The sequence below is a fragment of the Coregonus clupeaformis genome, chromosome 25, assembly GCF_020615455.1.
Source record: "Coregonus clupeaformis isolate EN_2021a chromosome 25, ASM2061545v1, whole genome shotgun sequence".
In the NCBI taxonomy this organism is placed as follows: Eukaryota; Metazoa; Chordata; class Actinopteri; order Salmoniformes; family Salmonidae; genus Coregonus; species Coregonus clupeaformis.
The window spans coordinates 16611470-16628995 of NC_059216.1; the positions used below are offsets into that span (position 1 = coordinate 16611470).

The 17526-nt window shown below is 41.6% G+C and overlaps 1 protein-coding gene across 1 annotated transcript; it reads right to left on the reverse strand.

Moving 5' to 3' along the window:
• Window positions 1-2566: 2566 nt before the first annotated feature.
• On the reverse strand, window positions 2567-5255 carry LOC121538771 (hepatocyte nuclear factor 3-beta-like). Its single transcript, XM_041846934.1, has 2 exons — window positions 4935-5255; window positions 2567-4136 (listed from the first exon to the last, which is right to left on the reverse strand). The coding sequence occupies exons 1-2, from the start codon at window positions 5004-5006 to the stop codon at window positions 2952-2954; spliced, it is 1257 nt and encodes a 418-aa protein (XP_041702868.1). The 5' UTR covers window positions 5007-5255; the 3' UTR covers window positions 2567-2951.
• Between the last annotated feature and the right edge of the window lie 12271 nt (window positions 5256-17526).

The window sequence follows — 17526 nt, forward strand, 5'->3', positions numbered from 1 at the left end:
CGCCTGCTCGAGGACCTTTCTCGTGAATCCAGGATTTGAGCCAACGCTCAATTCTCATCTAGCCTACCCCAAACAAATAACTCCTATCACACAACGATTGAATTGAAATAAAGTTAGGAAATATACAATAAAATCAAATGTCCATACCTGTGCAATACAGTCGATGCTTATTGGCAAGCTACAGGAGCCCATTGAGGAACCTCGCCTTCAGCTTTCTGCAAAGGGCTGGAGACATCACGGCATTTATTTGAGCTCAAACTCTGTCACTGTTGACTTTAGCACAAAGCAAAGATTTCACTGCCCCGCTAGTTAAAAAAAAAAAAAAAAAGATTATTTTACCGAGATATCGATCAGTGTGCTATAAAAAAAAATCAGCTTAGCATTATGTCTAAAAACAGGAGAGCGAAATGTAATGTCTGAGTAAATTTTCTGAGCGGTGACGTCCTATTCAAAGTTTACACTCCTGCAATTTGGTTGTGCATGTACACTTCCTATATTGTGGGCATAGCCTCGACTCCATTGTTTACTGCCTTTGTTTATTCGCAGATCACGGGTGTTTAAAGTACGATTTGTGAGAGGGACTGGAGAATAAACGCACCCTTTACGCGTTCAGAAGGTGAACCGGTGTCCTATCTGGCAGGGAGACAAACTTCCTCTCTGCCCTTGGATTTGAAAGCACATCGGCAGGGGCTTGGTATCCCTCGGTCTGTGGAGTGAAAGATTGGTCGTCTTGCCGTGTTGGGAATGTGAGGATTTTGATTAATTTCGAATACAACTATATCCTATCTTTAGGCCCATTGAGAAGGAATCTACAAGTAGTTTAAAAGTATCCCTAGACAATGGCTTAGTGATAAAGAACAGAGCAGGCAGAGCATCACATTCAGTAGACACTGTTCTCAATCAGCCCCCTTTCCCACAACTATTCTCTGACACTACGGGACACTTTTATGTAATAATGAAAAACATTTCATTCAAAGATCTCAACTTGAGTGTGTCTTCCATCAGGGGAGACTCACACTATGTGTGTGTGTGTGTGTGTGTGTGTGTGTGTGTGTGTGTGTGTGTGTGTGTGTGTGTGTGTGTGTGTGTGTGTGTGTGTGTGTATGTGTGTGTGTGTTAAAGAGGGAGAGCGATACTGTATTTAATAAATTTGATAATGCATTATGTTGTAAGATAGTCTATAGACATGACTAAAGCGAAAGCCTTGTGCCAATGTAATGACTAGTAATCATTAATAGTAATAATTAATATAGGCCTAATAATTTTATTGAGCCCTTATGACATTAAGAACATTTTAACATTGATCTTCATTCGGCACTAAGATGTGAGTAGGCCTGTCGTTGTTGTTTCTGCTATCTGACATTGAGCTGCCCTTGACTATGTGGTATCATACACGACTGTACGTTTGAAAAAGATCGACAACATAATATTATGATAGAAACCTCATGACTGTGTTGAGCTGAGCTGGAGAATATTGTTTGGTGCATGTCCTCACCTGTATATCATAGCTTGACTGCTTGTGGACAGCTCCACCCTCCACCTCTATTTCACAGCTGTCACTTGGAATCTAAAGTTTGTGACAGATCATAAAGCTATACTTTAGCCTATGTTTTGCTGTTCTTGTTTGCTAAATATCTAGGAGCCATGTGGATAAATAGGTCAATGTTGCAGGTTGCTTTCGCATAGGAATTGTGTAAATATGAATAATATTATAATATTTATTATTCATTATATTAATATAATTAACATTTTCGATATAAAATGGTAGATGGAATTGAATCAAACATATTCGGCCAAAGTGAGAATAGTCTACTTGTTACCCATGGCAGGCACAAAAAAATATCGTTGTGAGACCTAACGCCCTTTTTAGGCATTTTTGCTCAGGGGAAATGAAGGTGCAGATTTCGATGTAGATTAATAACTGCAGTCGAAAAATTTGAAGAAATCTGAAATGCTAAATATTCTGCACATAAATCCAGTGTATTTCTTGCCTCTCTTTTTTTACTCTCATAGGCCTTTGCTTTTTGTCATTGTCAAAATATGTTGCCATTACTGTATTCATTGAGAGGATTAAAACCTTTTTGTCCTCCATCTTCAATACACAACTGGATAGGACGCATCTCGATACGTTATGGACACGCGTGACAAGTTAAAAGCGACTTTTTTCTAATTCCTCCTAAAAGTGTTTTTCTTCGACATAATGGACCCATTTGTTAATAGTTAAGAGATGCTGGTGTTGATATTTTCAATATAAACGAATATTGTCATTCTAAGTAAAAAATATTAGACATATCCATGGGTTTATCTGGCACTGCCACTGCTGCTGCTAATAGTATAAGCCTATGCATACAACTACAACTACTACTACAACAACTACTACTACTACTACTACTACTACTACTACTACTACTACTACTAATAATAATAATAATAATAATAATAATAATAATAATAATAATAATAATCTTTATTATTTGTATTATTATCATAATTGTATTGCTGGGTAGAAGGCCTGTTGTAGGCTATACATATATTTTTTAAATACACCATTGTGTTCAGAAAAAAATCCAAATAACACTTTAATATAGATTCTGTTCTTGTTGTCAACTACAACAATACACATTTACAAGTCATAAATAAGAATTACACAAATTATTGAAGAACTTCAGTCTCCCACAATGCATTTAAATTCATTTAAGATTCCCGGTATACAGATGTATTTTACAGTAGGCTAATTGTCTTTTGGTCCATTCTCAAAGCAGCCTTTTAAACAAATTTAGTCACATTATTATTAACATCCCTTTACAAAATAATTACTAAACCAACTTGACAACTAAATCAGTGGGAAACGTCAAAAATATCTGGAATAGGCCTACATAATTTGCACAAACTATAATTTTACAAATGTACAAAATGCTGAAAAAGGTCTGTTTGAGGTTTGGGGTCAAAGTTTATGAAGAGTTCATAATAGGCCTGGAGTAGACACCATGATAGTAAGATGCATCAGCGGGCATTGACGAGGAATCTAAGCCCGCTTTGCCCATTGAACCCATGGATAGCGCCCCGGCCATGGGGGAACCGTAGCCGGAATAGTGCATCACCTGCTCGTAAGTCTTTAGATCCATTTTATGATGCTGTTGCTCCGAGGACATGAGGTTGTTTATGGAGAAGGGGTGGTTGAACGAGTAGTGATGCTCGGGTTTCAGGTGTGCTTCCTGTGCGAGGACCGAGTGATGCTGGGACATGAGGTGCCCATGTGCCTGGGAATGGGACACCGGTGAGGTGGCGTGCTCCGGACTCAGAGCCTGGGTCGACTTCATGTCTGACAGAGACCTTTTGTGGTCGTTGGGGGACAGGTTGGAATGGGGGGACTCGTTGCCGTTGCAACTCTCCGAGCTGCTGTTGGAGCCGCCTTCTGATGTCTTCCGGCCCGACTCCTTGCACATCTTCTTTTGGCCGGCACACTTAAACCGTTTCTGCCTCCTCAGATAGCAGCCGTTCTCGAACATGTTTCCCGAATCCGGGTGGAGGGTCCAAAACGAGCCCTTACCGGGCTTATCTGGGGATCGAGGCACTTTGAGGAAACAATCATTGAACGATAGAGAGTGGCGAATTGAGTTCTGCCAGCGTTGCTGGTTCTGTCGGTAGAACGGGAAAAGGTCCATGATCCACTGATAGATCTCAGCCAGCGTCAGCATCTTGCTGGGGGACTGTTGGATAGCCATAGTGATGAGGGAAATGTAAGAGTATGGGGGCTTGGCATGAGTGTAGCTCCTCCGGTATGTCTTGGGATCCCTAGATCTGTTGATGCTGGACTGTCCATACATGGGGCTCATTGCGTTCATGTTGGCGTAGGGGGAGGTTAGGGAGTTCATGGACTGAGGCTGCGCTGTCATGGGGCTCATGCTGGGGCTGAGCGCGGCGCTCATGGCTGTCATGCCCGTGCCCATGCCGTTCATGGCTCCGGTGCCCGGTGACATGCCGGTCATGGGGGGGCTCATAGCTGTGTTGACGTACGACATGTTCATGGAGTTGGCTGTCATGTTGGCCGTGGTGCTCATGCCCGACATGCTCATGTAGGTGTTCATTGAGTTCATGCCCAGGCCTGTGTTCATGTTGCCAACCGAGGTGTAACACTTGAAAACAAGACGGAAAACAAAGATTGTTAGCCTGTTATGTATTGAGTTTTTAGGAAGGGTTGACACTACAGCCTATTGATTTGTAGTATACTTAATATAGCTATGATACTAACATAATAACAGTAGCCTAATATCAGCAATAATAATAACAATCAACAATAATATGATCATCATTAGGCCTATCATTAAAACGGTATGATAATAAATTGGTGTGAAAGCAAGCAATCCCAGTGCAGATTCGTGCTCTGTTGAAATCCAAGGCTAAATTTGGTAAAGAACATTTCTTGACAGTAATATAATTTCACTCGATGATGTGACCAATTGTAATGTCTAGCCTACATCAAGCTGGTAAAAACGAAAACGAGTTGTCGCCATGTCTTACCTTAGCTAATCATCTTCAAAATAGAAACTCAATCAAATTGTTCTAGTGTGTAATAAGCATAAGCTATATGTGGACAATATTAGGCTAAAAGTACCTGCAACACAAATATTTGAATCAATCGTTCACCAATCAAACAGGCTAACACAAATGTTTGCTCAATGGGTAACATGAAAAAACTGTGTATAATTTTGTAAAGATGAATGTAGACATATGCAATTACAATCTGAGTAAAAAGTTTCCCCTACATGTCAAGAACACCTTTGTTAGGATAGTGCCGTGCGTAGAGATGGGGCAGGATTTGGAGGCGCCTCAAGTCAATATTTGATCACAAAGTTAATATTATCTCTGGGCTAATATTGAGTTGTTTAAAATGGGATCGGCTGCTGACGAAAAAATATATTTAAGGTACCCACCTCGGGCTCTCCGTAGTAGGTGCTCCAGTCTGTGTGTTCGTGTCCTTCCATTTTAACTGCTCCAAGCATCATGGAAGTTCCGAATAGTTTTCAAACCGTTTCTCCGCAGAAGAAATGGCAGAATGCGCTCTAACAGATGGTGATTTGGGACCACGGGGTATTCGGGTCCTTTGTAGCCTATGCTCCGGCAAGGACTGGCGCATGTGTGGTGTGTCTTTCAGCCAGCCGTGCCCACGGGCGCTGAATAGCGTCTGATGATGACTGGAGTTGAAATGACGATCAGAGCTGGCTGTAAACGCTATGATATAGCTCTGTACGCCAGGCGAGCCTCCAATCCCTAGCCTACTTCTTCGCTTGCCCTATTTGAATAATCTCCTCACACCTAGGCGTGAGACTCCTCGACTTGCCCCCCTATTGTACACCTGCGCGAACTAAAAAGAACAGTCTCATGAAAATATTCACTATAAACTAATCTTATTGAATGTCAGAAGGGGCTTTAACGCTGCTTTTTCGCCATGCACGTTCTTTCTCCTGTGATGTCATTTTTCAGACGTTGCTTGAAAAGTAATTTAAAAGCATCTTAATTGTTTTTCCCACCAAGGCCTTAGGTCTGGTTGAGTATTTGAACAGGGAATTTACTTGTTCGCTAGTCTACTCCGTCGTATTGAAGTGTTATAACAAATTAACCGAATTTCATATAGCTTTGGTAAGGCGATAGAGCAATCATTTACTTTAAGTTTGATCCATTAGTCTAAACAATTTGTAGCCTAAGCTAACAATTCAGGGTATACAAACAGTTTTACAGTAAGAACTCATATTATTGGCCCCTGAAGAATAATATTGATATTTTAAACCCCTTTTGCACAAGCAATAATACCAGATGGGACTAATATGTATAGCAAAACATATTGCCAGTTTATTATTTATTTTAATTTAAAAAGGTATTATTCACTTGGTTGCTTCGATTGCTATTAAATGTGTGGACTAAAATAGGCCAGAGAAAATGTAGTCCGTGAGCGCGCGTGAGGGTCAAGGTGTGGACTATTGATTGCTGAGGACACACACGCTGCTGTTAGCTAGATACATTAAACAAAGTAAAGTTTATTCAATGTGTTTGAGCACTGACGATTTAACGGGGGGGTATTTGAAAATATATCCTAAAATAAAAAGAAAGTACAAATATTGAAAATAAACATTTAGAATCATGCAGATAAATTATAACAATCAATAATACAATTGTCCATATTTTCCCCCTACAGATTTAATAAAACATAATAACAACAACGTTTTAAGGTTTCTCTATTATTAAATCCAACGATAATTAATCGTTGTTAAATTAGGCTATTTCTATGGGTTTGTTTAAATGATTCCTGTTCTGCCGTAACACGAGAACAATTATAGTCTACGAAGATTGACGTTTCATAGCGCCCTCTCTTGGTTATATTTGTCCAACAATAATAGTTCTTGGTGCATTGGGATATAAAACAACACCAGTTAACATCTATCTATATAGCCTATCGTTACTTTAATGAATAAACTATATACACTCGCTAGACTACATATACACACACTCACACACATTCCAACACAAAACCCACACACATTCTCATACTCTACATACGGGGTAGCAGATATGCTTAGTGGTTAAGAGCGTTGTGCCAGAAACCGAAAGGTCGCTGGTTCTAATCCCCGAGCCGACTCGGTGAAAAATCTGTCGATGTGCCCTTGAGCAAGGCACTTAACCCTAATTGCTCCTGTAAGTCGCTCTGGATAAGAGCGTCTGCAAAATGACTAAATTGTAAATCTCATACAGACACAACACAAATAAATTGCACACTTTTACACTCATCTTTTGCTGCTGCTGTTCTTTATTTTACTCGTATTATTATTTTACATGTTAGTCATTTATCAGACGTTCTTATCCAGAGCGACTTACAGTAGTGAATGCATACATTTAACTTCTCTTTTTTTTCTTCCGTACTGGTCCCCCGTGGGAATCGAACCAAGTTGTGACCTTACATGAGAGGACATGTGGAGGGGATATGCTGGTTAACAATTAATTACAGAATTAGCTAAATATCTTACATTATGTTGTCCAGTTATAAAGCAAATTGTCATCTATAGCATGTTTTTCTTGATGACTTTCCTTCAACATTACTTTGTGACAGTCTGGCCAGTCAATGCCTTTGGCGTTGCAAGCGCCATGCTCTACCAACTGAGCCACACCGGACCTATTATCTATCCTGATGCCTAGTCACTTTACCCTGCTTTCATGTACATATCTACTTCAAATACCTCGTACCTCTGCACATTGATCTGGTACTTGTACTCCCTGTATATAGCTCAATTATTGTGTATTTTATTTTATTCCTCGTGTTACTATTATTATTTGTATTACTATTTTTAAACTCTCCATCGTTGGGAAGGGCTAGTAAGTAAGCATTTCATGGTAAAGTCTACACCAGTTGTATTCGGCGCATTTCACAAATACAATTTAATTTGATTTATTACTAACTCCCTGTCGTGCAGCGAGGCATTGCCCCAGGCATTTGGGACATTACAATATTTACTGCATCAAGGCAAGGACAGAATGGTGCCAGCCACGTGCGGTTGGTTGAACATCTATTTGACTCTATATAGACGTAAGAACATAACTATCGGTAAAACCCATTAGTAAAGGAGAGTAAACCGTGCGGTGTTGACGAGGGGCCAACATACTTCTTAACATGGTAATTAGATCGTGCTATGTTTAAGGACACATTTACTTTCATTTATTGAGAGGCATAACATAAGCCTAAATCTCCATGGTTTGGACATGAAAAAGTATTGTTATTACGAAAGATTAAATTTTAAAAGCTGAGCATTTCAGTATTGATACTGAAGTTTTAGGATCCTGGTAGGCTAGTCCCTTCTGTTCTAAATACACTGATAACTAGAGGTCATTGACCTCTTTCCAAACTTCTCAGGTCTGTACATTAAATGTCCAAGAACAGAATGGTGTCAAATGTGACTGGCCAGACTGGAAAGGAAAGTCATCAAGAAAAACATGCTATAGATGACAATTTGCTTTATATATGATCAACTGGACAACATAATGTAAGATATTTAGCTAATTCTGTAATTAATTGTTAACCAGCATATCCCCTCCACATGTCCTCTCATGTAAGGTCACAAATTGGTTTGTTATTATAAAAACAAAAACTATAACATAACATTATAATGGTCATATAACAATGGATTTAGACCATTTCAACAAACTGAGACATACATATCCATCAGTCCTTTGTCATGTTTGCTTGTATGGCAATGAGTGCAATAATAATTTGTCCAATAGGTGATAGAAAAGGATCCCACACTTTTTTCTCATTTCACAGAAGGGGTTGTGCTATAGTTCTTTAGTGCTGGCATCGCAGTGCAATATCCCCTTACAAACTGGATGGTATGCTCAGCTTAACATAAGGGCACATTATGCTTTGATTTGATGGAGGTCTTGGATTCTATTCTCGGCCGATTTGTTATTCATACCAGGTACTGGAAGCTAAGGGGATAAGGCGGCTCTTGGGATACAATTATTTATTGTCTGCCCCAATGAATGAAACATTGAATATGATCATATGATCATCAGCACTTGAATTTATGTCTCTAGCCCACAGGTGCACAGCTCCAGGCTTCAAAGGCCGCTTCCAAACATTGTGGCCATAAAGGAGCAGAGTTGAACCCCCCAGTCATTTCCACACTAAAGATGCCCTTGTGGAGCTATAAAGGGCAAACCTCAAAATAACCCTGGGGAAACTTATCTCAAGGGTTACAAACACAAAGTGACAGTCTGACACCTGTGCTATGACAACACACCTTCCATCACATCATCATATCACGCCATCCTATTACATCATCCTATTACATCATCCTATTACATCATCCTATCACGCCATCCTATTACGTCATATCACAAATCTTAGATCTCTGGATCCCCTTCACCTCAGGGTCATCCACGGATGCCTGAGAGGTGCATGGAAACAGAGCTGGGAGATGGAAACTTGGTGCTCTCCGCTCAGTGAGAAAGGCGGGACCATCTAACATTCCTTCAAACACCCAGGAGTTGTTGGCAGGAATGTGTTACTTGAAGTTTCACTTTCAAAGTAGGATTTCTATCCACTGTGCTGCATCAGTTTTCACTTTAGTTTCCCCCTTTTGAGTTTTTTTTGCATTACTTTCCTCCGAGGCATCTCCTCATACAAAACGCTGGGGCCAATAGGTTAAGCTTGCAAATCATCAAAATAAAATTAATAAAGAGCCTCTTTATTGTTTGCTGGCAAGTGCCCGTGGTGACAGTAAACATTCCAGAGCAGGCCCAGGGTTTTGACTTGCCATTATCTGCCACAGCTGTGACAACGCCTGTTGGCTGCAGGTTTGTGGCTTGCCACGGTGTGTTTACCTGGAAATGAATCTGAAAAGCGACTAGACTGGGAAGGCACACAACCCGGCTAAATAAAGAGGGAGGACAGCCATAGAGATGTGATTCGGAGGGAGGGAGGAGGCAGCAGTTATTACACTGACTCACCCCACTGGGTCCTGGGACAAACACTGGCGTAAATGGCCTAAGGATTTCCTCAAATACGTACCTTTTGATATTGAGAGGAATGCGCTCGGGAATGCCACGCAACAGCCTATGTTTTATGTTTGCTGTATCTAGGGCCTGGCAATTTCATTTGTGATACTTTTCTCTTGTGATCTAAAAAGGAGGCCTAAGCTGAGTGATGCTCTGCATCGATCAAACAAGATGACAGTCTAGTGTCTACTCAGTGGACCACAGGAGGAGATATCATGGGACCCAACATCTTGAGATGCTACAGTCAGATGCTCAAAATGTTAAGAGCAAAGGACTTTGAAGGACATAATACAACAAGAGCTACAGGGACTTTGAAGGACATAATACAACAAGAGCTACAGGGACTTTGAAGGACATAATACAACAAGAGCTACAGGGACTTTGAAGGACATAAAACAACAAGAGCTACAGGGTCATGTGTGGCGCATGCTTTGTGATGTTGCTACGGAACTATTCTTATCTTTGCCCATGAGCCTCTATTTTTGGTGAAATATTGTATGTACAATTGCTTGGACACAACAAACTTGCATATTGCTCCAGCATGTTATGTTAAACCATTTGAACTGATGTGTATTAGGGCAAAATATTTAATACCGCCTATATCCTGCTCTGCTAAACATGTGTATGCGACCAATAACATTTGATTTGATTTATTAATTAGCAGAGTCAATACACATTTAATCACAGACAGAAGGCAATTAAACGTGAGGCCAAGTAGTGCTATGCTAATTAACCTGGTATGATCCCATGGGAAGAACTGTGTCTAATATCACTAACTAGCCCTGATAAACTGTCAGGTACTGTCATTCACATTCACCTGCTACGCTCTAAAATCACAGGCAGCAATCAGGGCTGATTTTAAATTAATCTATCAGTTACTGGCCCATCTAATGGTAAATATTATCAAGGGATTCCTCAAAAGGCTACTTTTGCACTTGTTTTGATGCATATATAGGGAATAATTGACCAACTATTCCTTGTTATCTTCAATTGCAAATTTCATATCTTCATGTTGTGTTTTTGTGAATACATACTGTGTATTATATTATTTAGCACATAAAAGACAATTGCTTTTGATAGTCTGAAACATAACAACTTATTCTAATCATCACAACGACTTGAGATTTCGAAATCCATTGAGCTGAATCTGAGAAACAAAAGGGCCTTGTTTGGAAAACATTCACGTATCAGTTATACATCTGCTTGTCGGGGGCATTTGGCCATTTCCTTTTCCATCAGTCCCATATCTGCAGCTGTCTTATCTGTATTCCAGGCTGACGGGGAATTTAAAGTTTGGGATTACCTCTGACACAGCCACGGATAACCTGAGCCTGCCGGCACAGACACAAAGCCGAGCCTTTCATTCCACTTACTGACAAGCTCTCCACTAGATCCCACTGCCTCAGAGGCAGAAATGCATTTCTACCATCACACCGGACAACCTCTGTTTCTAAGTAACATCCGTGATTAAACACAATAGAGTGAAATTAAAAGCTGGTGTGTCTGTGGAGAGCTGATATCTGTTCATTTGTCCAGCACCCTTCCTGTATCTTCCGGTAGCCATCCATATGTAGATGTGTCATTTGTAGTGTTTACTGAGGAACATAGCGGGGGCCGTTTGGGTAATAAAGAGGGCTCAAACAGATCTGCCTACGTGTCACTCCAGGATCTTGGCGGTAAAGCTTCCCTGCTGGCCCAACAACATAAATCTCCAATCTGTGTTTGCTTACCCGTGAACACCCTTGGTAGAGTCTTAGTGAGCCTGTAAATTTGGCATTTTACAGGCCCTGACAGCTAACAGGCCATTGGCAAAGGAGGCCCAATGACACGGCCACTCAACAGATTAGCACCTCATCAGCCTCCTGCAGCTTCGGACAAATACGGCCCTGCCTCACATAAAACACAATGGGGCCGCCGCTAAACAGCCGCTCAGCAGGGGAGCCCAACACAAAACTTCCTGCTCTGCCCTTTCTCCAGGCCACAGCTGCACCAGGGGCCCTTCACTTCCCCACCCCAACCGGCAAGATGTGGGTATTTCAGGTGAGCAAATATTGCCACTTGCCTGAGAGTTCAATGGCCATCCCTTTCAGGGGTGCGTATTGTGCCTGCTTGTAGGAGGGTACATATGGCCCCACACAGCAGCCCTGCCAGTGCCAGGTCATGTGAAACTTTCAGCCACAGCTGGTCTCAGCAAATCAAACACTCCGATATACTTCATTTGCATTTACCACCATTGAGGAAATCATTCATTTTCCTGCAGTCATCACCAAAACATAATGGACATTAAACTTGTGCCATCCTCCACAGTCATGATACTGTAGTATATCAATAAATAAACCTGGACATTTTGCATTCTTCTGACTCCAGTGGTCAGAGATTGCTTCTGGCATCGCATAGGCAAAACCTGATTGGAGTGACAAAACCCATGTTATAATCCTAATTGATTATCTCTTCTCTAACATACATGCTACTTTATTTGCCTTTATTGAAAATGGACACATATGCTACTCCCATGACTCGTGTCATTAGGCTGTGTTGTGGATAGATAAACAGGCAGGGAAATTTAAAGTTGATCTTGTCAGCCACTTGCCATTTTTAAATCACCTTTGTCCCTAATACACATACGCAAAGGTGTAAATGCCCCCAGTCGTTGCTTTCAATTCTCACCTGGGCCTTAATGTGGAAAAAAGATAGGGAAAATAAATAACGTAGGCTGTGAGATTGCATTAGAGATTGGAGACATGGACTTTCCCTGCTCATGTTTGTCCTCCAGGAAGGACAGATGAAACAAACACATAGGGAATGTTAAAAGAATACAGAACTAAAGCTTTGAAGTAAACATTGTAAGTAGCGAAGTCGGTTTATTTGTCGGTTTAATTCAATGTGTCATATAATTGTGGTTTCCCAGGCTACCTGGTAAGAGTGCTTTGGTATATTTAGGATGGTTTATAATAGACTCTATATGCTAAAAAAAAGTTTTTAAACAAATATTTGATTTGCATGAATGGAACATATTTCTTCACACTATGTAATTCTTGGACTGGCTAATCAAATGGAGGATGATGAGTGAGTGCTACAGCACAATCTATCCTGAGATTAAGATTTCTTAATATCAGCGAATATTCTTAAAGACATTTCTGATTAGCTTAGATAAAGACCAGGTCTATAACAATGTGTATTGGGTCTGGCGGTGCGCTATGATATAGCATTGGGGCAGCTGTATCTCCCAGAAGTAACAAAAATAAAATAAAACTGAGGCCTGGCCAGGCCTGCCATCACACTGAAATGGAACCAGCCCACAACAGTGCAAACAAGATCTCTCTCCATCTCTCCTTAAGCCCAGACGAGATGGTCTGTGAGATGGTTTGCTCTTGTGTTGTTTGTTTGCTTATTTGGTCTTATACCCATGGATACCCGGAATAGAGAAGGAAGGGGGAGGACGCAACACTAGACCTCCCCTGGAGGTGATGAGAAATGCAGTGAATGTATTGAGCAAAGCTGCTCTCAAACACAAGCAGACATGAGGACCCCACCAAGACAGACTCCCGTCTCCATTAGCCTTTGTTACATGGAAAAAAGAATGGATCTTCCCTCCACATACTATATTTCTGTGTAAATGTGTAGACACAGAAAGAGGGTGAATTGTGGGTAAATTGTAGGAAATGTATCATGAAGCATAAGGAAATCATACATCACACTGTGTGCAATGAAATCTGCCTCACCGAGGATTATGTATTTTTCTTTTGCTAAAGATAAAAGCTTTGGTATGTTAAAGACATAATAAGGGTCAGTTCCACCACCTCCATATGAGAGACATCACAATCATTGTTGAACTGATATCTGTTACATACAGCATTTTGCTAGAACAATGCATTTTGGGGATCGTTTCACCATCTACAGAATCCCAATTGAACCTGTGCTTCTCTGGCGCTACAGGCCCCTGACTTGACCATCCGCTCATGTAAAGCGACACCTGGTGGCAAGGCAATGAGAGGGTTCAATTATGTTGTTGAGCATGTGTCCAGAAGAGGGAGCCATTACACTTTATAAAAGAACAGTAGAAATTGTCACTTGGGGGCAACATCTGGAGTTGATTACCCGTATTTATATAATATATACGTACACACCTGCTTAATCTGGGCTCTCTGAAATCTTTTGAATAGTTTTGATGCACTGCCAAGCCTTAGGCCTACATCATGAGTAACGGAATGGTTGTAAACCTTGGCTTGAGACCAGAGGCTTAGGCCAATTGGTATAAAAACAATGCCATTGTATGGAACACTCCTGCCATGGCTACTTCATTTTGGTAAGAAATAACTTAACAGGATTTCTCCGTAGTACAGCGGGATATCGAAAACATCCAACACTACTTCATGCTGTTTATTCAATTTTCTTCCCCTTCAAATAGTCCCGTGATTGATGACGTTTCCCATTACAACCGAACTGATCTCGGGCGCGTTCCTCTGCCTAGGCGTTGCTGACGCATGCCAGATCTTACAACACCTGGATAGGTATTTTACATATCAGCTAACCACATGATATGTTATAGCAATCTGGTATCAGACGGCACAGTCGATGAAGTGGCACGCAATCATTGGTTGATGCATGCAACATCTGAGCAGGGGGGTCGGACAGAAAAAAAGATTGCGGAAGCGGATGATGAAGTGGATTCTGAATCTAATGGCGGTAGAATCAAGGAGAATTTGAATATTGTCCAAAAGAAAGGAAAACGGAGCAAAGTAGAGTACAGTGATGAGAATGTCACTTCGTATCTAGTAGGAGTACGGTTTGTAAATGCGGAGCAGCTGATCGAATTACAAATCTTGAGGAATCCATTTGAGATATCCAAACTGGTGGAGAGAGTGCTGGGTAGAGTGAAGGCTGTGAGGATCACGAGAAGCGGGCTGGTTTGGATTTTTTGTGGAACGTGTGTTGCGTCTCACCCGATTTGATACGTTTGAATTGTTGTGTGTGTCTTTTAGGAACAGGGCACCCCTCAAGGGGGTTATATCTGGAGTCTTGTGGGAAGTAGATGTTGAAGAGATGAAAAATATTCCTGGAGTGATTGATGCACATCGGATGAATCGTGTGGTGAATGAAGAAAAAGTGAAGCGTCTATCTGTTCTTTTGTTTTTTGATATGGAGTCTCTCCCTACTCAAGTGCAGTTAGGGTATATTAACTACAGAGTCAGATCATTTATCCCAAGACCAATACAGTGTGATCATTGTAAAGCTTTTGGTCATGTTTCAAGTGTTTGCAGAAGAGAGAAGCCGAGATGTCCAAGTTGTGGAAAATATCATATTATGTGTTATAAAAGTGATGTTGCAATTGTGGTGGGAACCATGAAGCCACGTCTTTCGAATGCCCCACAAGGGTGAAAGAGAATGAGGTGGCCAAAGTCAGGGCTATCCAGAGCATATCATATGCAGCAGCTGTTAAAAGGGTTGAGGGTTTGAATTGTGCACTTGGAAGAGTCCATGGTGGTGGATAGGCCTTCACTGCAGGCTGCAGGGGTTACCTTTCACCAGCAGGATCCTGACATTTTAAAGGTTAAGAAGGTGGACTTTGTGGCCTTTATAGCTATGGTGATAAATGGCACTGCCAAGGTGGAGAGGTCCAGGAAGATAGAAATCCTTGTGGAAGCGGCAGAGCGTTTCCTGGGGCTGAAAGAGTTACATGGAATATTGTCATAAGCCGTACCACCCCCTAGAGCCTGAGAATGGAGAAATAGAACATTGAAAGAAGGAAGAAGTGGGAGTTTTATTTTGTCAATGTACTATTTTTATTTGGGTGGATTAAGTTAGTTTCCCTATCACGTATGGATTTTCCTTTTACCTTGTTTTGGTTTCAACCTGTCCAGTTGGTGGCGGCAATACACATTTTTGGGTTGTAGTACCCCACAAAATCCACAGAAGAAGAAGAATCTGAGCAGGGGAGGGAGACCTCTGTCTTATAATATGGGGTGCTTTCAAGGCAACTGGGAACAAACAAAAAAACGAGGTCAATTCATGAGGTCATTGAACTTCAGGTCGGATAGTCGGAGTTCTAGAAACATGACAGAGTTTCCGACATTCAAAACGATTTTCCCAGTCAGAGCACGTTTTTTCAGAGTTCCCAGTTGTCTTGATTGCACTACAGTCCCATGTAGCTCAGTTGGTAGAGCATGGCGCTTGCAACGCCAGGGTTGTGGGTTCGATTCCCACGGGGGACCAGTATGAAAGAAAAAAAAATGTATGCCCTCACTAACTGTAAGTCGCTCTGGATAAGAGTGTCTGCTAAATGACAAAAATGTAAATGTAAGTTAGAGATTTCCGAATTCCCAGTTGTTTTGAACATGGCATACGACCTAGTGTAACCCTACGTCATTGGCATCAGACTGGAGGGGAAAAAAATTGTTCATTTTGGATAATTCTTTGGACAAAACACTTCATTAGAGATTTTAAATTTCATTAGAATAAATACCTCCATTTATATTCAGGGGTTTGTTCACTCTGGCAATTTGCAACAAAAAAAATGTCTTCCACCTTTCCCTGTTCGTGGAAATCTCATCTTGTCAAATGTGCTGAACCTAGCCCATTCATAGATGCCAACTACCTTTAGCGCCTATTGATGAAGGTATCTTCTTCCCGGGGAACTTTTGCTAAGAGCCCCGACGCTTGCTCTAAACGTTGACAAGCTTCACTTGCGGTACGGTTTTGGAAACATAAAGAACGTAGCTTTCATATCAGCAATAAATAATTTTCACAAAAAAAAGTTTTAATTACTAAACACCTTTTATAGGGTTAGTGTTCCCACAAGGCCATATCTCCATGTTAGAGAGCTTGTTTACGGAACACAGACGGAAGAAAGAGGTGACCACCTGTGCTAATTAGCTATCTAGTGTGCCCCAAACACCTGTGTGTAAGCGTAACTGGGGAGGAATTGTAGTTCATCAACGTGGAGGCACACAGCGTATGGATCTGTGCAAATCTGCTACAGTAAGTGTATCTTTATTTTAAAGAATCTTTCTGATATGAAAGCTACGCTGATATAAGGGCCAAATGTTTTGAAAATCAAATCAAATCAAATTTTATTTGCCACATGCGCCGAATACAACAGGTTTAGACATTACAGTAGGGAGGCTATATACAGGGGGGTACTGGTGCAGAGTCAATGTGCGGGGGCACCGGCTAGTCGAGGTAATTGAGGTAATATGTACATGTGGGTAGAGTTAAAGTGACTATGCATAGATAATAAACAGAGTAGCAGCAGCGTGAAAGATGGGGGTGGGGGTGGGGGCAGTGCAAATAGTCCGGGTAGCCATGATTAGCTGTTCAGGAGTCTTATGGCTTGGGGGTAGAAGCTGTTAAGAAGCCTTTTGGACCTAGACTTGGCGCTCCGGTACCGCTTGCCGTGCTGTAGCAGAGAGAAGAGTCTATGACTAGGGTGGCTGGAGTCTTTGACAATTTTGAGGGCCTTCCTCTGACACCGCCTGGTATAGAGGTCCTGGATGGCAGGAAGCTTGGCCCCAGTGATGTACTGGGCCGTATGCACTACCCTCTGTAGTGCCTTGCGGTCGGAGGCCGAGCAGTTGCCATACCAGGCGGTGATGCAACCAGTCAGGATGCTCTCGATGGTGCAGCTGTAGAACATTTTGAGGATCTGAGGACCCATGCCAAATCTTTTCAGTCTCCTGAGGGGGAATAGGCTTTGTCGTGCCCTCTTCACGACTGTCTTGGTGTGTTTGGACCATGATAGTTCGTTGGTGATGTGGACACCAAGGAATTTGAAGCTCTCAACCTGTTCCACTACAGCCCCGTCGATGAGAATGGGGGCGTGCTCAGTCCTCTTTTTTTTCCTGTAGTCCACAATCATCTCCTTTGTCTTGATCACGTTAAGGGAGAGGTTGTTATCCTGGCACCACACGGCCAGGTCTCTGACCTCCTCCCTATAGGCTGTTTCATCATTGTTGGTGATCAGGCCTACCACTGTTGTGTCTGTTG